At 44.5% G+C, this 26291-nt stretch overlaps 1 protein-coding gene across 5 annotated transcripts in view; it reads right to left on the minus strand.

Annotated features, from left to right (window-relative positions):
* Positions 1–2942: 2942 nt before the first annotated feature.
* RTN1 (reticulon 1) overlaps positions 2943–26291 on the minus strand; it is a 161118-nt gene continuing 137769 nt past the window's right edge. For 4 of the 5 annotated variants that reach the window (XM_071222007.1, XM_053929183.2, XM_045201173.2 and 1 more), the window contains exons 4-9: positions 9981–10188; positions 7097–7235; positions 5659–5728; positions 4884–4930; positions 4740–4798; positions 2943–3733 (exon numbers count right to left, since the gene is read on the minus strand). In XM_071222007.1, coding sequence (XP_071078108.1) covers positions 3691–3733; positions 4740–4798; positions 4884–4930; positions 5659–5728; positions 7097–7235; positions 9981–10188 — 566 coding nt within the window. In that variant the 3' untranslated portion in view covers positions 2943–3690. Of the gene's footprint in view, positions 3734–4739; positions 4799–4883; positions 4931–5658; positions 5729–7096; positions 7236–9980; positions 10189–24334; positions 24721–26291 lie in introns of those variants that run through there. The other variant, XM_024567901.4, reaches the window with a different exon arrangement.

Consider the following 26291-nt stretch of genomic DNA (forward strand, 5'->3'; position numbering starts at 1 on the left):
CTCATCCCGTCTGAACACTTGGGGCTGAGTAAATTCTGTTGTTGCTCTGCTTGGAAGTCCCCCAAACAGCAAAACCCTACTTTACATTTGCACATTTGTCTCCTTCCCATGACAGGGCCTCAAGGTATTTTGTGCCTGTGAAAACCTATGGGTGGATGGCATGGCAGATATTATGGTAACAGGGAAGACTTGGGGCCTGGGGCCAAAGCCCCCTACCATTACAAGCGCACCGTGCATGAATCTCCCAGCACAGGGGGTCTTGGTCTGTCTAGCTGAGCCCTGCCCCACACACTGTACTGATGACCTGGTGCCATGTAACATGTCACATGAAAATAGTGGCCTACAGCAGCAGTAAACGTTCCTCACAATTTCTGCGGGTCAAGGGTTTAGGAGTGGCTGGGGCAGTTGCAGCTCTGGGTCTCTCATGAGGTTCTCAAGATCCTGGCCAAGGCTGAAGTCAGCTGAATGCTCAGGTGAGGGAGGCTGGAGGGTCCCTTTCCAGGTCTCTCACGTGGCTGCCAAGCCGTGCCAGTTGTTGGAGGGAGGCCTCAGTTCCTCCCCATGTGGCCTTGTCTCTCTCTCTCCATTTGCTCGTATGTGCATAGACTTTCTGAAAGGAGACACAGAGACTGGTGATGTTTGGTGTTTTGGGTGAAGGAATGGGATGGCTGTTGGACAGGAGTGGAAGAGTTATTTTGTACTATTCACATTTTGATTATTTGTTTTTGATTGTGGTAAATACATAGATGGCATACAATTTACCATCTTAACCATTTTTTGTGTATACTTCTATGTCTTTAAGAAAGTTCCGAGTGTTGGGCAACCAACTCCAACATCCCTGCCTAGAATGCGTTTCCTCTTGCACGAATGGAACTCTACCTATTCCTGCTCCCCCAGCCCCTGGCCACCATCTCTCCACTTTCCAGTCCTGTGAATTTGGTCACCGTGGTACCTTATACAGGTGGAATCACGCAGTGTTTGCCTTTTTGTCTCTGACTTCTTCCTCAGGGCACGGTGTCCTCAGGGTTCCTCCATATGTAGCAGGGGAGGTGGTGCGCTGAATAATGGTCTACTGTGTGGGCCACGCCTTGTTTGTTCCCCCCCCATGACACCTGCGCTTCACCTGTTTGTTATTGTGAAGAAGGCTGCTGTCCATACGGGTGTCAACATCTCTTTGAGATCCTTGTATCTGCAAATTTTTAAACTATGAATGTGCCACTTGTTTGAAAAAATAACAAAGTAACATCCAATTTTGTATAAAATACACAATTAAAGCAGCTAAAGGGGTTCATTACCACCAAACCAAAGAACATACGTGCCTGACCCATGGACACAGACTACTACATGTGGGGATGGCCTGAGGGAGGGGGTGGTGCTGGGCGGAGGTGGCCAATGGGGAAAAAAGTGGGACAACCGTAATAGCATAAACAACAAAATATAATAAAATGGAGCTGAAAAAATCGTCTGTATCTGGTAACCATAAAAAATAAGAGGCACAAACTAAGCTTATTCTCTCCTTCCCCAAACCAGGTCTTCTGGGCTTTCTCTTCCCTAAATGGTATTGCATCCTCCTGATCAGCTAGTATCAGACAGAGCTGGGGTAAGGTGAGGCATGAGAGCTACCTAGGGTGCAACATTGAAGGAGGCGCTAACTCTCAAGGTCTGCCTTGGCCTTGGTACCCTGTATCTAAGTCTGCCACCAGCCCCAGTCCCATGTCCCTCCATGTAAACTCTCCTAGCCATTCCTCTGTGCGTTCCTGGTGCAGGGCAGGTCAGACTGACATAAAGGGTCAGGGAAGTAGCTCCTTCCTAGTCTTGCTGGAGCTACTTCAGTAGAGCCCTAGTCAGTTGACACCTGCTTGCTGTTGGTTGGGTTACAGTTGTGTTTATGGGAGTCTCTGAGATCTGGGGAAAAAGACCAAGCACCTTGGCCTTTCTTTCCCGTGTGATCTGGACCCAGCCTTTCAGCCTCACCTGACACAACCCTTCCCACCCCAAGGTCCTGACAGGGCAATTCAGCTTATTACTCAGACAAAGGCCATGCACCTCCATGTCTCAGCGCCTTGGCTCTTGTTCTTCCTTCACACTGGAATGAACCTTGTCCATCTGCAAAATCCAGATCGGGACCCATTCCCAAACTTCACCTTCTCAGTTGATCCTACTTCATGCTGCCTTTGATTCCTTAGCATTTCCACATCGCCACCTCCCATCTCCCCCATCCTGGCTGTTGGCACAGTTCCAGTTGCCCTGTGGTCTCCATAAGTGCTTATAAACCTACGCACAGAACTGGTCCAAGGCAGCCTTTGTAACTTTCCCTTCTTTTGTCCTCCTGCATTCATTCCTCCCACTGCTGCAATTCCATCCACTTCTTCCTCATCATCCTTGACTTTTGATTCTGACAGTGAAACAAAGTACGCAACTACACCTCTGACCAAAAACTGAGCGGTTGTGAGAAGACGTTTCTTAGTGATGGCAGGGACTGTCGTCTCTCTTATCACAGCCCTGTTCCCAGTGTTTGGCACACAGTAGGTGCTCAGTAAGTAATCACCAAGAGTTCATAGCAATTACAATAGTTTCATGCCAGTGCTGTGTTGCATATTAGTATAAGAAGTTTATGGAAGGGTTTATATCACTGTTGAGTTTATTTATTTATGTATTTGCTTTATTCCTTTTTTTTTAAAGTTAAAAATAACTATTTAAAATATCTGCCTCAACCCCATTGTCTAGTCTGAAGAGTATTTATTGTTTTCCTATTCTTTGGTGATTTCCATTAGTAGCCCAAAGCAGCCATACACCAGGCTGGGGTTGGACCATGTGGTCCAGGAGACAGGAGTAAAGGGAGCACTTGGTCCCAGCCTTTCCCCCACGCCCTCAGGAGATTTCATCTCTTACAACCATTGCATTTTCTGGTAGGGCCGCAAGGAGAGAGGGAGAAGTTTTTACACTTAGTAACATTTATTTACTCATTCGGTATCAAGTACATAAGTGCAAATATCCAGAGTCCATAATTAAGCCCATTAGGAACTACAGAGAAAGTAATACAAATTGTAATAAAGTTAACATGCTGGTACTTTTTCGTTACCATACATGTAAGTCAGCCCATCAGTCCCACACAACAAAAGTACTGAATGTTTGTTTTTAATTTATTTTCCATTATTTTAAGTTATACAAAACTGATGACCCTAATAGGTACAGGCGACAGTTTTTATTTTTACGCTATGTGTGTTGGAAAAACACTAAAACATCAGTCTACAATTCTATATATAGTTATTAAAGATAACCCAACCAGCAACTGAAGGACATAGAAGCGATTTCCACTACTGGCATCAGCGCGCTGGGCAGGAAAGGCCTAGCCACAGGGAGCGTCAGGAGCTACAGAAGCACGGCAGGGGAGGAGAGGAGCACAGGAGGAGGAAAGAGAACGGGACTCTCACCATCATGCACTTTGCTGTTTAGCAAGACCAAATTAAAAACCACATCTAATGAACTTTTCTCTATACTTTAGTGCTTGACACAAGTGACTCAAATATCCTAAGGGTACAGAAACAGCCTGAAAACAGCCGTCTTCACGTTTGTCTGTAAGCTTATGGTCCTGGGGGGAGAAACAATCGATGTGCCGTAACACGTAAGGACAGAACTGTTACCACTCAGGCCGTTCCTGTCTGCGTCCCGACCCCGTGTGATATCAGCTTACTCAGTGTGCCTTTTAGCGCCTGGGATTTTAGCCTGAATCCTAAAAAGACAGCATGAAAAAGTAATAAATCACAAGTGTTATTAATGAAATCATTTTATGTCATTATGTGTTGTTGCTAATTAGCTTAAGTGATTAATATTTCAAAAATATCATTTTTCATGTGAGTGTTCATAAACACATTTTTGTTCTGATTTTCAATTACAGTTGGCATTCAGTATTATTTTGCATGAGTTTTGGGTGTACAGATAGTGGTTAGACCGTCACATACTTCACCAAGTGCTCCCCCAGCCCAGTATTTCCAGTACCCCCCGCTCTGTCCACAGCCATTACCGTGTTCTGACCCCGTTCCCTGGCCACACTCCGCATCCCTGTGACTGCTGCGAGACCGCGGATGGTACCGCTCAGTCTCTTCATCTTTTTCGCCCCGCCTCCCAACACCCCTCCCCTAGGACAGCCATCAGTGTCTGTTCTCTGTATCTATAACTGTCAGTTGCCAGAGGGCATGGGTGTTGCAGGACTGCGTGTGAAAGGTGAGGGGGCTGAGACACAGAGTGGCAGTGACGGAACAGTTACAGGGAAGTAGAGCGCCACTCGGGGAACAGTCATTAACACTGCAGTTGCTGTGTGCAGTGCCAGGTGGGGACTTGAAGTCGTAGCATGGGGCCCACTTTGTCAAGCACATGATTGTGTAACCACTGTCCTGTACGCCTGAAACCAATAGGAGATGTTAATTAATCCAAATCATAACTGAAAAATAAAATTAAGAAATATATTATGCGATTTGATTGAGTAAAAAGAAGAAACCCTCATTCATCATACAACCTGAAAAAAACAACAAAAGTTTTGTTTAATTGAGAGTTTTAAAATTTATACTTATTTTCTGAAATAATATCATTGGAGAGAGCACGAATATGACTCAAGTAAGTGAATGAAGGATCATAAATCAACCTATCATTTTATTACCTTTTTATTACCCTGACCTCATCCACTTGTTTGCCTGCTTAAGACAGTCTCTCCTTTTTATTAATTGCAGCATGCAACTTACTTTGCCACAACAGCATTTATGTGAGTCCTCACAAGTCCCAGGTATTGGTCAATCTGTGCCTACAACAAGGAGGAAATCATGAGCACATCCAAAGTTCATGAGGTCAAAATGGAATAGGAATGTTTGACATCACACAGAACTTACCTGGTGCTTTACATACACTACGGGTAGAGTAAACATTGAAACCACAGCTGGGATAAAAAACAAAGAAGAGTATCAAGATTCTGAGGGTTATCATTATATAAGCTTTTACACACAAGCTGACACGGTCATGTGGTATGACAGCATTTATAATAGCCCGCATTCTAGATAAATGAACGCAGGGCAGCTTGCAGGGGAACAAAGGGGTGCCGAGCCCTTTACAGGCGTTAAGTCGTTATCCCTAGAATGGGGTGGACCAGGGCTGTCCGAGCTTTGGCATCTCTGGGCGACACTGGAAGAAGAGTGTACATAACATTTATTATTTGTGACACTGTGACATGTAATCCCCCCAAAACCTCACAATGTTTTAAGTAAATTTATGATTTTGTGTTGAGCCGCCTTTATAGCCATCCTGGGCCACGTGTGGCCTGTGGGTTGCCAGTTGGACACTACCGTGCCTCCTAAAATGACAACGGATTTCTGTCCATAACTGCCATTGTAAACAGATATATGTATTCATATGTATATATATGAAGCCAAAAAATGCTCAAACAGTTGTGGCTACCGAAAAAAAACACTCCAGACTAAGGAATTCATTATGAATGTGTACTATGTATTGTATTCCTTAACGACCTATGGTCAGGGAAATGCTCCGCACTCAGGGGAATCTGACATTTGTTCCTAGGACCCCATCAACACAAGCCAACCGCTAACAGCGTAGGGAGCTCCGTGCTCCAGGAGGGTGCGAGGGGGGCGCCATGCTCTCCTCCGTCCTTACCCATGAGCAGCAGGGTCAGGCCGTTGAAGAGAGCGCCCACGTAAGTCAGGAGCCACATCAGGACTGCAAACTGGAAAATGAAATGACTATCACAACTTCTCACACAGTGACAGAAAAGAGTCTCATTTCACTGACTTCTTTTTAGATTAGAATTTGAGGCAAAATATATCACAATTTCAACAGGAAACGAAGGCATATTTAAAGCTTGTCACGGATTTGCTGGAAGAGGATCCTGTCTTCACTTTTCTCAGAACCCTTGGGACCGCTCTGGTGTAAGATCCTAGGGACTCGTGCGGACCCATGAGTTAAGAATGGATTTTACATTTTTAAATGGTTGAATAGAATCGAAACAAGAATGCCACTTTGTGCTGTGGGAAAACAACAGGAAACTCAATTTCATGCACTCATGAAGTCTTATGGGCACACAGCCACCGACAGTCACGTACACACTGTCTTCGGCTGCTTTCCTGCCACAATGGCAGCAGAGACCGTGGGCCACGACCTTGAAATATTTCCTACACGTAAGGCGTGCCGACCCTGCTCTGGCGCGCATTATTTACATTACAAACACCAGTAGAAATGTCACATTAAGAGCCCTCTGGTAAGTAGGTAAGTAATCACGTTCTCCCTGGTATCTCTCCTCAGTCATTAGTTGGCAAGATGTTATTCCGGGAAAGCGCCTCGGGGGTCAAGGCCACATCACTCACTTTTCTTTCTACGCTTCCTTGGACAGTTACTGGGAAGCCCACGGTATAAGATTCTTGCCTGGTGTGCACAATGTGTTCTGGGAGCACAGGGAAGTCACCAGTCTGGCCAGGGTCCTGCTGACTGACTAAGGTTTTATAGGTAAGCCGAGGGTGGTCAGGCAGCCACAGTGGCTCCTTCGAAGAAACGAGGTGAGGTCAATGACAGCACCGGGAACGACACCCAGGTGGCGAGGGCCTCTGCCCGGGGGCTCAGTCCCGCAGCCCGCACTGTGTCAGGACACTTGGCCATCTCACTATTATTAGATTCCAGAGTTTGTGTCAATGGAAAAGCCCATGTGTTTCACATTCCTCAAACTAGATTTTTATTTTTAAATTAATTTTAGGAAATCAGCAGAGGAATTACAAAGCAAGGAGAAGCCACCTGGTATGTTGCAGGAAGTAGAGAACTAGCAGCTGTGGAAGCCAGGTTGGACCCCAGCTCTGCCAGTGACTCACTGGGCAAGCGCGGGCAAGGGTTTCTGCCTCTCGGAGCCACTGTTCCAGCATCCATAAAATGGGGGGCTTAGCCTGGATGAGCTCCATGGTACCGCACACCTGGAAGTTTTCTGACTCTAGAATGTAACTACCAGTTGCACTGTAGTCTCCATTATGTGGGTTTGGGTTTATTATATGATACCTTTAGGAAAAAACAAAGCCCAAGACTGTCGAGTGAACAGCATAAGCAGTCCTACTTTTAAGGAATCCACCAGGTCCTGGACAAGGAAGAGTCTCCTCAGCTCTTTAAGCGTGTTGTTCACGTAGAACTGCAGGCAGTCCGTGTACTTCTGGATCTGCTCCTGAGAGAGGGTGATCTCGAGCTCCAAGTAGGCCCTGGCAACAAACCATCCCCACAGGGCGCTCCATCAGAGGGAACCGCAGAACGGCCAAGTTGTCCTGCCTTCTCTCTGAGCGGGACAGCCGGTCACCCTGGGGGGTGTACACCAGCCCGTGGGCTGCAGGCCACCCAACCCAGGGCACTGCAGGACATGAGAATCGTGGCACCTAGTGGGTGCTGTGGCTGTTTCTATTTCCCAAAGACAGTATGATAGTCTGAGCTGGCAATTCACAGCAACTGTCCAAATCAGCTGAATTCTCTAGATATCCCCGGCCCACTAGGTAATTGTGAAAGTCCTCATTTCTTCTTGGCTGAGTAGACACGAATTCTGTTTCTAAATGATTGTCTCAAATGTCTGAAAATCCTAGCTGCCAATTATTGTCTTCTAAAACTCTTGAGATTTCATATTCTGGAAATATTGAGATTTCCAAATTCTGGAAAGTTCTGCGAAGATTTCATGTAGAGGGCTCTGAAACTCAAGTGAGCTGGGCCATATTAAAATAAAATGCTCACTGGTTCTATTAAGAGCGGTATCTGTATTTGTTAATTTTGTTCCTTAGATTCCACATATAAATGAAATCATACACAAATAGAAAAATAGAAACAGCCACATAAATACAGAAAACAGACTGACAGTGAAAAACCTCAGACACAGACAGCAGTGTGGTGATTAAAGAGGGCACGGGGAGGGGGCGGGAGGGGAGAGTAAAGGGGAGGTAAATGGCGACAGAAGCAGCCTTGACTTTGGGTGGTGAGCGCACAGCACAACCTGCAGAGCATGTATTGTAGAATCATACACCTGAAACATAGTTTTATTAACGATCTCACCCCAATAAATTCAATTTAAAAAGAGAATCATGTCCATAAAGATAAACAAAAAAACCCCAAGAGGTATCTTTAGTAACTGCATTTTTCATTTGTTCAAAAGGGTCAGTTTAAGTCTTGGGTAGATAACCAGGCTCCTCAGAAATAAGCAAACAGTCCATCCTCCGGTTTGGCCATGTTCCTTCCAGAGGTCCCTCATCCCCTCTCCACCCTCTGCTCTGCGACAGGGCAGGCTGCCTACCTCGAGGATATCCCTACAGCTCTTAACGGTGCTTACCTAACTATAGGAATTGGGATGGAAAGAGGAAAGCAGCATTTGGCTTGGGTTTTGGGGAGTTTACATTTAAATATTATGGGTATTCTCCCATATAGAAAAAAAATAGAAAAATAATGGTTTGTCTAGATAGGATGTTTTGATTCAAAATGTACTTGGAGATAGATATTTCTTTTACTGAGAAAAGCAATTCAGCCAAAGGACAGCTCTACATTTTAAAACGGTCCCCTAAAGGAAGAGAAAGTAGCTGAGCAAACTGTACTTAGACTCTTGGTCCTAAGCTGGGTATTGGAAGAAATAAACCAAATGGAACATATGCTCCTCCATGTAACTTGACTGTCTCGGGGTCCAAGAAGGTGGGGGAAGCCAGCCTGGCCTGGATGGCCGACAGCAGAGGCCGGGGCGGGGGGCAGGACGCTAAAAGCGGTCTCCACTCCACTCTTCCCACTTTGGGATGCGAACTTGTGTAGCCAAGTTAGCCCCAGAGGCCCCTCAGCTCTGCATTAGAAGAAGCTGAAATACATCCCAAGAGCAAGAACGCTCGGACTCTGACTGGGTTTGACACTGCCGCCAGGAGTCAGGGTCTGCGAAGGGATGCCAGGTACACAGCCTTTTCCCTTTTGGCAGCAGGCCCTTTTCCCCTTTCCTGAGCCCGGCGCACTGAAGCCTGATTCAGCTGACTGGCGAGGGGTGAGCCAGGGGCACAGAGGCTTCCCGGTGAATTCTGGGGCTGGCTGAGAAACCACTCTCATCCTGAGGCATGAATGTCCCTTGCTACAGGAGGTGGGGCCACCTGCAGTGCAGCCTGCACTCCGGGGCCAGCGCCAGGCGGGGCGACTCTGACAGTCAGAGCTACAAGTGCCCAAGCTCACAGTCTGGAGCCAGGAGGTAAACTGGGGAGCCAGGTGGGTGGCATGCAGCTGGCAGAGCTAATTCCTCCCTCTGCCGCGTTTCCTATATTCTCTGAGGAAATTGCCTTAAACACATGTGCTCTCTTCCCTGTTCATTCCAGTTGGGTTTCCCTGGTATAAAATGCAGATGAGGGAACGTCATAAGACTGTTCATGAGCCTTGCACCACTCAGCAAATTGGCCCTTTGGCATTAACCTTCCAGAGGCAGCGTAGAAGTAAAAGTCCCAACACCCTGGTCCTTGCTCTGTGCTGTCAACTGGCCACGTGACCTTGGGTGAGTCACTTTACTTCTTAGACCCTCAGTTTTTCCACCTGTAAAAAAGATTATAACACCCTGCCTTCTTCACAGAGTTGGGAGGATTCGTTGTCGAAGCCCTTTGTAAATTATAAAACATTGTATACATATCATGAAATGTGCTTACTATTAGTAATAATTAAATAAAATATATTAATACTAAATGTAAATTTATATAATTAAACTTGTTAAATTCAAGTATTTACTTAGTAGTAATTAAAATAAAAAATCAACAGAGCAATAAATTTGAGAATAGAGGTGATGAGTTTGTTTTGGAAATTCATCAGATATCAAAGACAGGGTGTTAAAGGAGGCTCTCAAGAGGCTTGTTAGGTCTCAGACAAACAGGACCCGACACGTAGGGGCGGGAAGGAGAGGCAGAGGGAAGAGCCCCAGTGAGAGGCTGGGCAGCAGCTGGTCTGGCTGGGGCACTCACTTGAAAGGGTGGCCCTCGTCGGTTTTCTGCACAGCTTGCAAAACAGACTTGTAGATGCGGAAACTGATAGTGGCCGAGAGCGTGGCGAGGGCCAGGTAGGCCACGACACTCACGACGCTGAACTGGGTCAGGGAGAAGAGCAGCAGCAGGCAGCTCCCAAACACTATCCCCGTCTGCTTGATGTCCCGCCAGTACAGCAGGTCGATCGCTGTGGGAAGGAGACACAACGTACAAACCATTTACCATAGGCAGGACCTGGGGGGAGGGGGGGCTGCTGCGGCCGCGCCTCACCGGCCAAGGTTCCCAGTGACCTTCAGGTCCCTAAACACGAGTGAGTGGACATGGGGCTTTGTCCAGGGCACTTACTCACTTCATTTTGCTTTGGAAGAATCTCTTCCGTCCCTGTAGACAGTTCATAAATTCACAGATAAGAAAAGGCTGTTGAATCTCCAGCAACCATATCTCCATGAATGTATCCCCTTGGGCTACGCACTCTGTACAGGGACCCAAATGATGTGACTTTGAAGCGAAACTGAAAATACAGAAGGCTCTGTGAAGAACCAGTTCTCTTCTTTTGGGTGGCACTGGCTGTGTGTATCTTGATGCCAGGCTGACAATTTTATGTCTCCATGGTGCCCTGTGGCTGTGTACCTCACTCACAAACGTCTGTGCTGCTGAGAAGGAGCAGCCACAGTGAACAGAGAGGTTAGGGCAGGTGGTGCCTTTGGGAGCATGGTGGCGGGCCCGGCAGATCCCAGCCAAGGCCAGAGGCCCCTGAGAAAAGACATGGCCTGCCTCCAAACCGGAAGGGTCAGTAGCTGTCTCCGGAAACCCAGGAGCTGACATTTGGACTCAACCATTTTGTACATCATTTGTGCTCTATTATTCTGTTACTTAAGAACCTGGAATACAAACTTTAAAATCTACATCACATCCATCATTCACTTATTTCCCTCTTTCAACTTAGAAAAAATTTAAATTCCAAAGAATAAAGCCCTGGTGCTTCAAATGTGATACAAAATGGAAATACTTTGAATATCCCAGCCACCAGATTATTCTTAAAAAGCACAGAAGCCTTGCTTAAGAATGCATGGAAATTTATTCTCCAGTTAGGCAAGTGCTACTTTTAGTTGAGATAGAACTGACATATAACATTGTGTAAGCTGAAGGTGCTGATTTGCTATATCTGTATACTGTAATGTGATCACCACCGCGGCGTCGGCTAACACCTCTACTACGTCACATAATTATGGTTTCTTTTTTGTGGTGAGAACATTTAAGACCTAGTCTCCTAGCATATTTGAAGCATATACTACACTGTGGTTGACTATAATCCCCATGCTGCCCATTAGCTCCACATCTTACTCGTCTTCACAGACGAGCTTGTGCCCTGGGACCAGCACCCCCACGTCCCTCCCCCCGACCCTCGGTAACCACTATTCCTCTCTGTTTCTCCATGAGTGTAGATGTTTTAGATCTGGCATGTAAGTGATATCATACAGTATCTGTCTTTGTCTGACTTACTTCACTTGGCATAGTGTCCTCAAGGTCCGTCCATATTGTTGCAACAAATGTTTTTTTTAAGAATGTTATGTTAATCAATTTTCAGAAAGAGAAAACAGGACACGAAATTTTTATCTGGCAACCAAGTGACGGTGGCAGCTGCTTACACCGCCAGCTTTACGTGCAGGTACCCAGCTGGAGGCATCTGGCTGACAGAATCAGATGCCAGTCGTCAGCTCAAAAGAGAATGAAGGGGACTGGGTAGAAGAGAGCAGGGAGCCGCTCCCATCACACCCCCACGTGTAACTAGCTGACAAGGTCCCATGGCCGAGTGAAAGCCCTGGAGCTTAGAGGGGCACAGGGAGTGTTGCACAGCAGAGTTAGCTTAGACAGCAGACTTACCTCAGGCTGCCTAGAGAGTAAATCTGGGGTTAAAGGGTAGAGAGGCTCTGTTATAACAGACTGTGGGCACCCCAGCAATCTGAAGGAGCAGAGAGAATTGCCATCTAAGCTCATCTGTCATCCACCCCCTCCTGCTCTCCACCCACCACCACGACCTGGTCCAGCAATGTCCTGAACTCAGCAAGGTTACGGTAGTCAGCCGTTCCCTGGGCAAAGGTTTGCTCCCTTTTTTCCACAATACTTTCACAATGTAAGAAGTAGAGGAAAGGCCCTGGCTGGTGTAGCTCAGTGGATTGAGTGTGGGCCTGCAAACCAAAGGGTTACTGGTTCGATTTCCAGTCAGGGCACATGCCTGAGTTGTGGGTCAGGTCTCCAGTAGGGGGCGTGAGAGGCAACCACACATTGATGTTTCATTCCCTCTCTTTCTCCTTCCCTCCCCTCTCTCTAAAAATAAATAAAATCTTAAAAAAAATAGTAGTAGAGGAAAGAATCATAAATATGTCTGGGGGCAAAACAAAGCTTTATTCTGCTCTTTTAAGTGGGGTCAGTTCTATAAACAGGTTTCCGGGAGCAAAGGAAAAGCAGTACTGCTCTGCGTGAGAGTGGACCCGAGCAGCTCAAACCTGTGTCGTTTAGGGCTCGCCTGTATTTTCAATCCACATTTAGGCATCGGTGGGGGAGAGGGCCCTCTGTACTCATACTCCGATTCTCAGCTGCTCCAGGGTTGCAGGGTTCATCCCTGCAGTGTTCAAGGTCAACCGTATGTTCTAAGATAGTTTGATTTGTCTAAAGGGGGTACTCCTAAGGTTAGGTGCACTGCACCAACCTCTGAGATGTGAAGGGGCATGGGAGACCTTACAAGTAGATTTCAGGCAAAGAGGAGATAGAATTTGCTATTTCTAAGTGAGTCTCCACTCATTGAATTGCTTAACACCCATTAAAAATAGTAGGCGGAGGGGAGCAAAGGGGGGATAAACGGGGACGGAAAGGGACTTTGTGGGATGGGCGCACCATGCAGCGTGCAGATGATGTTTTGTTGAGTCGCACGCTTGAAACCCGTATGGTTTTGTGAACCAATGTCATCCCAATAAACTCAATAAAAAGTGGTATCCTGAAGAAGAGCCTTCTGAGTCTCGGCCTCCAGTTTAAGCAGCTCTGGAACAGCAGGCGGCAGGCCCAGCCTTCACTTGAAGAAGGGAGCAGGGAGCACTAACTGTTAACTCACCAGCATTCATTTGGGACAGAATCACAACACAACAGGTCTTTCAATCGACTTGCTAAGACGCTGGGGGTTTCTAATGGGGAGGTTAACAAAAGACTTGTCTTAGAACATCAATGGGATGTTGACTCAGGGCACTTTAATGACATAATTACCTATTTATATAGATCCTGAAATGCTCAAAACTCTTTCAGATAGTTACCTCATTTAAACCTTACAATGAACTCCATTAGACAGGTATTAGGAGTCTCCCCTTATCCACAGTTTTGCTTTCTGTGGTCTACTGTGGTCTAAAGAAGTGAAGTGTAAAATTTCATAAATTAAAAACTCATACAATTTAAAATGAGTGCTGTTCTGAGTAGCGTGATGAAATCTCGCTCCCCTGTGCTCTGTCCCACTCGGGATGCGAGTCATCCCTCCGTCCAGCGCATCCACAGATGTACGCACTCCCACCTGTTAGCCCCTTAGCAGCATCTACATTATCAGACAGACTGTGGAGGTGGCACAGTCCTTGTGTCCAGTGACCCTTAATAATAGCCCCAAAGCCACTCACATAACTTCAATTACAGTATGTTGTTATAACTGTTCTACTTTATTATGTTATCGTTGTTCATCTCTTACCATTCCTAATTGATAAACTATATTTTATCATAGGTGTGTACGTGTAGGAAACAACAGTACACGTAGGGTTCCTTTCTACCCGAGGCTTCAGACACCCCCGGGGGGCCTGGAATGCATGCCCCACAGATAAGGGGGGCTACTCTATAACAAGCGAGGAAGTTACGCGTTGAGAAACTTGTCTACTGACTAGTTAACAGGAGAAGCAAGATCAGAACCTAAGTTTGAAGCTTTCTCCATGACAAAACACTTGCCTCTCTCACATTTTATGGCTATATGTCAAATGTCCCCAAAAGTATGCAAAATTATTCCGGGCAACCTGATTTATGTTTAAATCTGCTCCCAGAACTAGATACTTAAAAGGAAATTTTTCTTTTAAGTGAAAATGACTCATTATCAGCAGTGAACAGTTACTGGTCAGGTACTTGTCTAGTAATCACAGGGATGAGCAGGTCATCAAATTTTGTCCCTGCTGTTAAGAATCTAGCTGGGAAGACTGGACATTCATTTAAAAAAGGCCGCATCCGTGCCAGTGTGTCTTGTGCTGTCAGAGGTGGTAAGAGCTGATTTCAAGGAGGAGATCGTGCTGGGACTGGTGACAGTGGACGTGGGATGGTTTGTGAGGGTGGTGAACAATTCCTTAAGGAGATGGGGTGGGTAAAGGGAAATATTATGAGGGATTAGTTGACAAGAACACTTACTAATTAGCTGTGGGAGAAAGGGGGAAGAGCTAATTAAGGGTGAAAGCAACATTTCAAAGCTGGGTGACTGAGTGATTAATCTCTCTGACAAAAATAGGAAATCCGATGGTGAAGTGGTTTGGGAAAAAGCTGACACTTTAAACCTTCGGGTTCTTCCGTAATGACATCAAAACAGGGCGTTCTGACATAGCCTGGGGTAGAGATGGGACGAGATGAGGCTGACAACTACACACGGTACGTATTCATCTTTTTAAAGTGTGGAAATTAAATGATTTTCTCCCTAGGGCTTGTTCCAGTAGCCATGAGTTAAATGCCAGTAATATATTCCAGTGATACTCGGATGAATATGTACAGCAGGCCATTGGAAACGCAGGGCTGAAATTTAGTAAAAAGGGCTGACTCTACATTTGGATGTATTCTGCGTGGAAATGACGATCGAAGTCATGAGAGTGGAGAAAACCCCCAAGAGAGGGGAGACTAAGGGATGAAATTGTGGTGGCTTGGGGGTGGGAAGTTCAAAGTAATAAAGAAGATGGTAAATAGAATGGCAGTTTGAGGAGTAGCAGCAAGTTAACCTTTAGGTTGAGCAAAAGCTGGAAATGGTAGTGGAAAGGGAGGGCTGTGGCTACAGACGTGCATGGAGGTGGAAAAAGAATGACAGGAAGTGGCTGGGGGTAGGTACACTCAAGCCTCCCCTGGAAAATGAGTCCTGAGGTGGAGGCGGATGGGGTAGCATTTGAGGAGACTAAGGGAAGTCGAGACCTGCGCTGTTCCTAGTGAGGAGCCCCAGGCAGCGCCGAGCCCTGCAGGTGCGGCTGGTCCCACTGGAGATGTGCTGCAAGTGAAAACTAACATCCGATTTCAGACTTCGTCCAAAAAAGGGTGGAAAGTATCTCGTTAATGTTTTTATATTGATTTTTTGTTGTCGTTGAAAGGCTAATCCTATTGATATGTTGGATTAAATAAAATATACTATCAAAATCAATTTTACCTATTTCTTTTTTTACGTGGTCACTAGAAGAGTTTCAGTTACTTATGTGTCTCAATATTTGCACAGCACTGATTCAGAAGAATACAGTAACAATTCAAAGTGGATAAAAGGGCTGCCAGAAAGTAAGAGGGTTTGGTTAAAGTCAAGCATCTCTAGTGGGTCCAGTCGACAGGGATGGAGGCTGGGTGTTCTGAGCAGAGGACGGCGGGGCTGACCAGGGCTGCGGCCTGGCACAAGGAGCACAGTCAGAGGAGTCAAAGGTCAAAGGGGACAGAGTTCAGATGAAACCCTGGGCTCAGGCTGGGAACAGCAGGCAGGGAAGGCCGCTGGGCTGACAGGCTGGGAGAATGGCGCTTGGCTGTGCGTGGTCAGAGTGCGGGGAAATAGCCGGAAGCTCTGATGATTCACAGGGAAGGGGAGGAAGTGTTGAAGTGTGATCAGAGAGGAGAGTTTCTGTGTTCCCAATCTGCTGTGTGAATGTCAATTTTTCACATTTTAATTTTGTTTAGAGTGATGTAAGCTTATGTAGGAAGCTTTATAGTACCCAATCCAGAAAAATGAATATTTGAATAAAGTTTCCTTAGAATTCTAGTTAAAAAGTATATAAATAATTCTGTAACTGCAATAAATTACCCCAAGTAGTCTCTGAGTACAACAAAGTATAGGTGGCTTTTCTCTTCCTTCAACATGCTCGTAACACAGAAAGGTCAGGCGAGAGGCCGCACACCTGCACACATACCTGAGGACACATTTACTAAGCACACTCAGCAGGACATGTAAATTACCATACTGTCATGCCAATTATAAAAACTACAAGCTACTTGGCCAAAAGCCATTTGGCTTTGAAATGAGAGATCAGTGTGTCCTATCAATCTGATAGATGGACTGGGCTGGGCGACCTCATCTTAGTCCCCAAATCACAGGTGGGGGCACACAGCAGCCCGCCTGGGGCTGACTTAGTACTAATTTAAGTCAAGGGAGACCTGGCAGATTTGGCAGATTTGAAATACTGAAATCATGCAACATGCATTTGCATAATCCAAGCACGAACAGAAAAGAAAAACAGAAGTGATCCAAAGTTTTAATTAATAGCTAAATGGAAATAAAATGCTATGCTAAATTACTAGCAATAAGCCCTTTGATGCAGTCCAAAAATGTTGATTTCTGAAACTATTTTAAATGTACTCCATTATATGATCCACTAGTGGCTGCAGTACTCAGAAAGTTTATCAAAGATGTGTGAGGAAGACAGTGGTGCAGATATTCACACTTTACTTATAAGGCAAAATGTGGCAGCAGTTAGAAAATAGCAGTAAATTGTGCACAAGTGTCTGCATGATTGCACCATATTCTTAGATGCATTTATTTATATTTCATCTTGGTCCAAAAAAAGATGTCAGGTAGCATCACTTGCTGGGAGAAGTTAATGCTACTTTTAAAAAAGTCTGAGTGAGAAAATCCTGTTCGCGGGCAATATCAACATTCCAAAAAAAGGATCATTGAAAAGTGACATGCTGTTGCCTTTTACTTTTTTAGAAAGCTTCCAATGATTGATTCTAATAACTGACTACTTTCTAAAAAGGATCAGAAGGCTAGAAAAGCCTTAGTTCTTTTTATAACCCAGTGTCCAAAGCAGTATTTCTGATCCTCATAAGGCAAACAAAATATCATCCAAAAAATTAACAAGAAGAAACAGTAACTTAGTCCCTACTTCGACTTTCCTCCATTTTGCTATCAAACTGGAGAAACATCATGGAAATAGATGTACAACAATACTTTCAGCAGAGATCTTCAAAGATGACATCTTCTCTAGTCAACAAATTCATGAGCTTCCTTTGCCTTGGAAAGTCTCTTACAGAAATTAAAGCTTTACATGGTAATGCAGGCCCCCTGAGCCCCAAGTGGAAACTGCTGGATGGAACTTTTGCCAATAAAACACCTGCCGTAACTCCGTCCTCCAGGCCCTTCCTTCACGTCTCCGAAAACGCAGCCCATGTGCTCTCCAGAGAAAACTGCCAACACCATTTCTAAGCGCTTAAGTAATTCCGTAGGTGTTTTGAAAGGGGAAAGACATTAAGCCTGGTGCTCTGTGTAGACGGTAAAAGGACACAGCATTTAACCCACACAGATGATCGTCTACTCTATATGAGCTTTGGTGGAACAGCGAAAAACGAAGGATTTGATTATCAAAGAAACACAGAGCCAGCAAGGATCTCCAGTACTTGTCTTCCACTGGAGACAAAAGCAAACACATTCTTCTAATGTCTACCCTTCAGATTGGACTGAAGGCAAAAACTACTTTTAGGGTTCTGTGAATTTTGTGGTTTTCCTTCTAAGCACTAGGACCACATTGTCTCCATGCTGCCAAGGTAACACAACAATGCTTAGGCCCATGGTCATGGTGATGGGCAGTGATGGGGTGGACCTGGCCAGGAAATGAAACAGCAGGGCCAAGTATTTAAGACAGTGTGGCCAGCTCCTTCTGCTACACCTCCTGCAAACGGGCTCCTTTGGAGGAGCCTCGCAGGGCGACTGGCGTCAAAGGAAGAGATGGCCATATGGAGAGGAAGCCAGGCTTTGGGCACACAGTCACTGAGGGAGGCACCTAGGAAGGTTTGCAAGGTACTGTACAGTTAATGCCATGTGCTTTTTCTTTCTGTACGCTTTCTGGCAGTATCAAAATACAAGCCGTTCATTTGGTCGGTGGTCATCAGTCCCAATTAGCTGCAAAACCTTAAATCTGGGCCACACCCTAAAATTCATCATTGCATTGGAATTGAAAAGAACCATGGAGTTACGTAGTTGTTAGTTCTTTATAAAAAATGGGGATATTTAATATTTTGACCAAGACTATAATGGCAAAAATATTTCTTGAACTAAAAAGATGTAAGATAAGGATAAGGAATGATTTCTTTGTACTTCCGTTCTGTTCGATAAAATATTATGTCCATCCTGACCCCTATTACCACTAGATTTGACCTGCAGTTTGATGAAATGCATCTGAAGACAAGACAGACAACGTGACCACGTTTGAAACACGCCCATTGTAAAATGAGTGGAAGTGCAATAAATTCTAAAAATTCTGATCTCCTATATTTGTACTTCTCACTTGTTCAACATTAATATCAGTTTGGGCAAAGACCTTGTAAGTAATGCTAGAATTATTTTCCTTCCCCCTTTCTCCGTAAAGAAAATAAAAAAGAATTTAAGGATTTGATTGTGTGAAACATTAAGACAACTTTGCTCAGAATTAACTTAAAAATATCGCTCAAATATATTTGGAGGAAATAGAACTCTATACTTCTAAGTTCTAAAACTCCTAACAATGTTTTCTTATTCCAAATATATAATATATATAATAATACAATTATAATTATCAAGGTTTTTAATGTAGCTACTATTAATGGTCACTTTGGCAGAAAATGGCTCTTAAGGAATTATTGTCAAGTTCTTAGCTTTCGAATTGTGAGTTTAATTATAATTATGTGTTTCTTTGAATGTTTGTGTCTATTTTGCAAGAACTGGAAAGGTGAGAAAATTTAAATATTAACACACGGCCCAATGAGCACATCACTTACAGGAGATGGTGTGGAGAAGATGGGAGCTGGGGTGATGGCACAAGTTTAATTATTTCCAAAGAGAAAGGTGACATTTGGAAACTATCCAACCACATTAGCTTTAACATGTTTGCTGCATCCCGTGGATTTAGAACTTAGTTCTATTATAAGCTAATTTAAAATATATTGATTACTTTACAGATTCTGTTCTCAAATGTGTTAACTAGTCTAAAGATCAAAAAGAACTGAGCATATCATTTTGAATATAAGAAGAAAGTGGGAGTGCGGGAGGCATGCAGGAGGTGGGGGGGCGAGAACTTTAAAAATCGATGAAAAGGCTGCTGCTTATGATGAAAGATTCCACAATTCTCATTAACACAGAGTAATTAATCATAATGTTTTGTCCTACAGTATCAGAATATTGTTTTTTAATGAAAAAACTATTAATTCATGAAAATCTGCAAAAAATCATAATTTGAAGACATGAATTTAGATCAGAATTTTTGTTACTCTTTCTCACACATGGTGAATCTCCTTTTAAAAAAAGAAAGATACTGCAGAGACTCCATCTGTCCAGTCTAAATCCAAAACATGTAATTAAGAAATGATTCCAACCACTGATGTTTATCATAGCTTTTTTAAATTTTAGGTAGAAATAACTTATACTATAAAGAAACATGCACTTGAAGTCCGGCAATTCTTTCTGTGTCAATTTCTTCCATTTAATTATTTCAAAATACATTTCGAAATACGTACAATCTTGTTTAGTGAAAGCTGTCTTTGTTGCCGGCTTGGCCCTCCTGCTTCATCTGACACTCGCCAGATTAGAGTCGGCAAATATTAGCATGGATTAACGGTGGGTGGTAGGGCTTTGGGTGATTTGTGGCTGTCACTTTAGCCTTTGTAAAAGTGGAAATTTTCATAATGCAGCATTATTCTCTCCCCAAAACTTTGAAATGTTCCCTTATAAAGATTCTCTTGCAAATGATAATACATTGTGAAAAAGAATACTTTTACTTTTTAACAGAGTAATAACTACCTACATTTGGCATATCCTTATATGAGAGTTTTCTGTCATAAAAAAAAAAAAATCCCCAGACCCCCTGCTAAGCCAGTTCTCCCACTGGATCTCATTGGAATCTGAAGAGAGGAAGTTCACAAATGTAATTATTTATGTCACACTGTAATATCTGTATAATATTCTGATGTACTGTGTACAAAGAAAGCACCATCTTTGATGAAAGGCGACATTGGTCTGCCATGACATTTGTGAAGCTGTCTTTACCAAAGTAAAACTCGAGGATGTAACAAGAGCTTCGGACACTGACTGGCATACTGATGACATGGACGGAGTCTTTAGAATGACAATGGTGATGACGACAACAACGGCATGTACTGGTTAAGATCGCTGCCTTGCTGATAAATGTTGCTGCTTGTAAAGAGAGAACCTACGTGAAAATATCTCAGCAGAGGTAACTGAGTGCTCACTTACTCAGCATTACTGTAAGAGGGGTGAGTGTTGAGATGGGAAGTTCCAGACTTGAAGCCAAGAGTCACCTCTTCGCTACTCAACATACCACTTGTCAAAAAACCTTAGGCAAGTCACTTACCCTCTTTGAGCCTCTCTATGTCCATAAGTAAATAGAAAAGCTCAAGAAAGAAGACATTTGACAAATAAAAACTATGTAAGTGTGAGGAATTATTAAATCCACACAATCACCATTACCTAGATAATTCATACTTTTAGAAAAGCCACTGAAGAAAAAGCCGGCTCCCAGGGAGGCAGAGGATAGAGCAGGAAGAAGTGAGGGGCAAGGCCTGAATCCAGCATCTGGCCTTACTAGCCGTGTGCCTTAGTTGATTCCCTATAAAATGGCATAGTAATAAGACGTACACATCATGCTTACACACCATACAATTTGTGAGGGTTAAATGCAATGATGCAAATAAAGCACTCAGTAAATGTGCCCAGTAAATACTCGTATTGCTGCAGCCTTTAAGATTACTGTATACAGGGGCAGACAAAAGTAGGTTGAATTACCAGCCACCATTACCTAAAAGATCAATCATAAGTAGGGATAAGAAATAATAACAAGACAAACATTACCCTAACTAATAAATAAATAATACGAGAATGAACTCTTTCACATACAACTATGAGCCTACTTCTGCCCACCCCAGTATATAGGTGCTTTATCAGCTTATTGTTTTGTTGTCAGTTCATTTTCACTGAGTAGAACAAGCTTTGCTTTACTAACCAATATTGGGCATTAGTATCATTTCTTCAAGTGGAAGCAGAATCTGTATGGTTTAGCGTAACATGGATTTCAATCTCTCTCTCTAAACATTCTTGTCTATAGCTGAAACCTTGTATATCAGTAAAGTAAGTATGGGGTTCCTTCGCACATGCAGCACACTTCCTATGATGCACTGTACTGGTTTCAGGGGAGTCTTCACGTGATGTACAAGGGGCTGCAGCTTTTCCACAGAAGGCTTGGTAATATGGAGGAAATCAGAAGCTCACTTCCTTCATTCCGTTTCCCAATCAAAACTTTCTGCTTTGAACAGTTCTGGAGGACATTATCAACAACGACACATGGACTTCTTCTAATTGCCTTCTTTGCTGCTCCTAGACCACACCCATTTCATCATCTGCATATTGGCCCTTGCTCTGCTGGTCTATGGACTGGGCTCACTACGAATTATTAAAGACACCCTGGCTGGTATGGCTCAGTTGGTCGGAGCGTAGTCCCGTGAAATTGAAAGGTCTCGGGTCTAATTCCCTGTCAGGGCACACACCTAGGCTGCAGGTTAGGCCCCTGGTTGGGGCACATGGGAGATAATCAATCAATGTGTCTCACACTGATGTTTCTCTCCTTCTCTCTCTCCCTCCCTTCCCCTCTCTCTAAAGTCAATAAGCATGTCCTTGGGCGAGGATTAAAAAAAAGAATTATTACTTTTTAAAGTATTTTATTTATTTATTTTTAGAGAGAGAGGAAGGGAGGGAGAAACCGAGGGAGAGAAACATCGATGTTAGAGAGATACATCAGTTGGTTGCCTCTCCTATGCCCCCGAACTGAGGACCTGGCCCACAACCCAGGCATGTGCTCTGACTGGGTATCAAACCGGCAACCTTTTGGATCGCAGGCCAGCCCTCAATCTACTGAGCCACACCAGGCAGGGCCAGTTGAAGAGCTTTGAAAAAATACTGATGCTTGGCCCAACGGATTCAGAACCTCTGAGGGTACAGGCTTACTTTTGTTTTCCTAAGCTCTCTAGGTGATACTAAGGTGCAGCCAGGGTTAACAGCAACTGTTTTTGATAAAGGAACTACAATGAAAATACTAACAAAAATCGTATTGTAGATTTAGTTTAGATGAAAAGTTCTCCTGGTGGGGAGAAGAGGGAATATTTACTTCTTACCATTTCTCTTTTATGCATATAAACCCACCCACCTAGTTAGTTTTCCAGACCGTGGCTTTGTTCCGCTTGACAAAAGGAAACCAGTGGCACGGAGACTACCAAAGGTCACTGCGTGTAAAAGGCCCTCGGTGGTTTTGCATTGATCTTCACAAGTAGCTGTATATTGGAAATGAGCATGATTGTCTTCAACGGATAAGTAATGGCATTTTGTGTCATTTTGTGATTATAAATATCCATGCATTTGTAACCTCCCCTCTCCCGTGAGAAGATCAACTAAGCCAAAACACACAGGCTTATGATGAAATAATGTTTTATATTTTGTACAAATAAAACAGAAAACCTGCCACCTTTTGGTACCTACTGTTGGTAAGAATAGACGAAACCCATAATCACAGTCTAAAAACCAATTTTGTTATGTCTTTATGTCCAACTAAACTTGATATTATATGAAGCCAGAGTTGGTTGTTGGGTGTGTATATCAAATGAACTGGATGAATCTAAACACATAACAAGAATGAAATGTCATCAAGAATGTTGTATAAATTCTGCCTTCTGTACAAAACATGTGCTATCCCATATCATTGTCGTCATTCTCTAAAATTATACTCTTGAATTGCCATGCGTGTATTTATGCCCTAGGTTTTAAATTGATTAGGTCCATTCATTTACTTTTGACAGCTGTATTTCCAATAGATCCATACAATTTGAACTTGACTACTGTATTTTATGTCATTACCACCCAACAGACAAATAAGAGGCAGAGCAAATGTCTTCTTAATTCTAAGGTTCATGTTTACTTTTTCTCTGTTTAAAAAAAATTACCGAAGAAAAACCCCACAGGGCATTAAAGATGAGAAGGTATTCTATCCTTTCTGTAACATAAAATTACAAAAGGAAGATGCCAGGTTTAAGGAAAAAACCAAAAATAAAAACAGCTTCTGCTCCAGAGTATTCTTGGTCCCCTAAGGGATGCTACAACCCTGCAGGTTAAGTCAAATGCGCCTTCTTCAGAACCATATTTGTTAAATATTAAAAGGCACTTCATCTTACAATCACTCAAGTTTTCTACACATAATTTATTCTCGCAAATTGTCTCCTCTTAATCTCAAACTGAGCAAGGAGAAGGAGAGCATTTTAACGTAACAAAGGAGAGATGGATGAGTGAAGTATGAGGCTGAATAAAAATGGCTGAAAAGCAAACCAAGCGAGGCTGGAGGGTGGCCACACCCAGTGCTAATATGGACTGTTTCAAAATAAATCTGGTATACCAGAGGACAGTGCTGTTTATTCCCCCCACTTGTCCCACAGTGCCCATTATTAATAAACAGTAGTTCCAAGTTGAACCCAATGACAGAAAAAGGAATCCTGAAATATTTCCTAGTGAACCATCCTAATATTGGCTACGCCATCATATCTTCAGGATTTGGAGAGCTAGTCTGCATCTCCAGTCTCCTTTGTGTGACCACAAATAGCAACCTTGAAATGGGTGTGTCCCTCTTAAAATGATGCACTAGAGCCCACTCAGTTAATGGTTCTACCAGGAGATTGCAACCTTTCTGCAGAAATAAAATACAGTGGGATGCATGGAACAATAAGAAAGCAATTTAACTCCGGGGATGAGGAGGATTAAACAAGTATTGATTGATCCATGGATCCCAAAAGAGCTCCTAGAGGAGGTAAATGATGCATTATTAAAATACAGCATTACAACAAGAAAACAAAAGGGTGATGGTGGGATGTTAAAAAAAAAAAAAAAGGAAAAAGAAAAAACATCAAACACCACCCATTTTGATTTTTGACACAAGTTTACTCCCCCCAACAGAAAGCTCTTGGGGATGAAGCATGCACAGGTCCCACAGGTGAAATGATGCACAATGGCCGAGTCCGGGTCCCGGGTTCCCGTGAGCCGCAGGCATGCATTACTGAAATAAAGAGAATACCCTGACTTTTCCAGTTGCTCCACACACAGTCCATCTTGGTGGAATCGGCAGTGGCCTGCATCATGCGGGCTTTAGGGGCTCGCCGCTGCGGTCCTCAGGGGCGCGGAGCGGGCGCTCGGGCTGCAGCTCCGGCTGCAGCGGCTGGGCTCGCGGTGGCCGTGCGGCTGCAGACAGACTGAGGCTGCACCAGCCAGTGCACGGCGAGGGGCGGGCGCGGCGCGGGCGCCGCAGTGTCCGCGGCAGCGAATCAGCGCGGCGCGGCCTGGGGGCTGCCGGTGCTCACAGGGATGCGGGCGCTGCTCGATGAGACGGCTTAGGCTCGGTCTCCCCTGGGGTGCTGCCCTGGAGACGTTTGAACGGGTTCTGAGAGGGCGCAGTCGCAGATCAGACCCGATACGGGAGGTTTGGGAGGAATGGAAGGGGAAAAGGGCCCAGGGTACGGATGAGCAGAAAGGACTCGGCCTGTTCCTGGGAATTCCTGACTGGCTAGGGGCGTATTCTAGAAATTTATTAGAAACCGAAGAAACCTGTTGGATAAGACATAGTCGATAGCAGTACAAACCCCAGGCTACAGCATAATGTCCCCTAATTGTCGCCGCGGCTCACTCGCCTCTCTCTCCCACAATTCTTTACATTCTGACCACGCTTCCTTTTAATTGCCTGGCATCTTAAAACAATGACCAGATTCTCTCTTCTCTCTTTTGGAATATTCCACCGTTATCCAAAACCTTGTTGGCAACCCACAGGCCCGGTAAAGGAATCCTACTGCTCAGTCCCTGTGGGCTTGTGTGTTTCTCCTGCTGCCTCTCTGCTCCAGCTCTGTCTGTGGGGTGAATGAGTATGCACACATCAGAATGCGGTGCCGGTGTGCACCACACCAAAGCCCTTCTTCTCCCGCACGTGGCGCTTTGGTCACTGCAGTGACACTCCCGGTTGTGGAGACACCCAAACAGAACTCAAGGAAGCAAAGGCATTCTGCCCCAAAACATCACCTTTGAGACTGAGTGCGCGTGTGTGGAGTGGGTGCGATGGAGGTGGGGCCGTGTGTAGAGTTTGGTTGAGAAAGTTGGTTTCCAAGTCCAATGAGTCAAGGGCTTCAGGGGCCTGCAGTTACAATGCAAATGTCAATGGGAGGAGCAGAACCATGGCTGGTGACCTACTACTGAAATCCTGTATCAGATTATACGCCACAGCCTCGAGAAAATGGCCAGGGGATAGATGGGTAGGTTTCTCATGAGGAAAAGCTAGAAAGGGCACACAGAGAAAGGAATGGAATCTGGGCATTGTCTGGGAAAGAAAGCCATGCTGGGGGGGACCCTTGAGGAGACCAGCTACAGCATGAGGACAGAGGATGCCGAGGGGACCAGGGGGACATGTAGAAGGAAGAGTCCCCACTGCATTTATTGTAGCATGGCCTATTTGGTACACAGGAGTTCGTTCTCCCTCTTGGAGAAGTGAAGCCTTCCGGGTTCCCAGAGGCGGCCCTTCCCAGACCCAAGTCTACATTTAGGTGTCCTGTGCCCGTGATCTCAAGGTTATGCCTGTAGATCAGATTTACCGTCCACTTTATGAGGCACATACAGTTCAAAATGTGATCTTTAGAATAATGTGCGTTCTGTCTGGAATGCAAGCAGAGAAACTGGTTAGACCTCTCTGAATCTGTCTTTAACACATCGGAAATTATTCTTATGAAAGCTTAACAAGAATGACTTCAGGAGGATGATTTGCCACTTCTGGGCAGCTGAAGTCTTCTACCAGAAGAGGGGCACGACAGGGCCCCCACCAGGCTGATGGGAAGGAAAAGCAGTGACCACATTATTACGAGGCATTTTTCAAAGTGACCTGCCCTAGAGACATGAGTGACTTTTCATCAGTATTTATATTCCCCGCCCCTCGCCTCCAAAGGTTTTTCACTGGCACGATCATGTTCGGGGATTGTCAGCAAACTACTGAAAAG

The sequence above is a fragment of the Desmodus rotundus genome, chromosome 7 (genome assembly GCF_022682495.2).
Source record: "Desmodus rotundus isolate HL8 chromosome 7, HLdesRot8A.1, whole genome shotgun sequence".
NCBI classification, from domain to species: domain Eukaryota; kingdom Metazoa; phylum Chordata; class Mammalia; order Chiroptera; family Phyllostomidae; genus Desmodus; species Desmodus rotundus.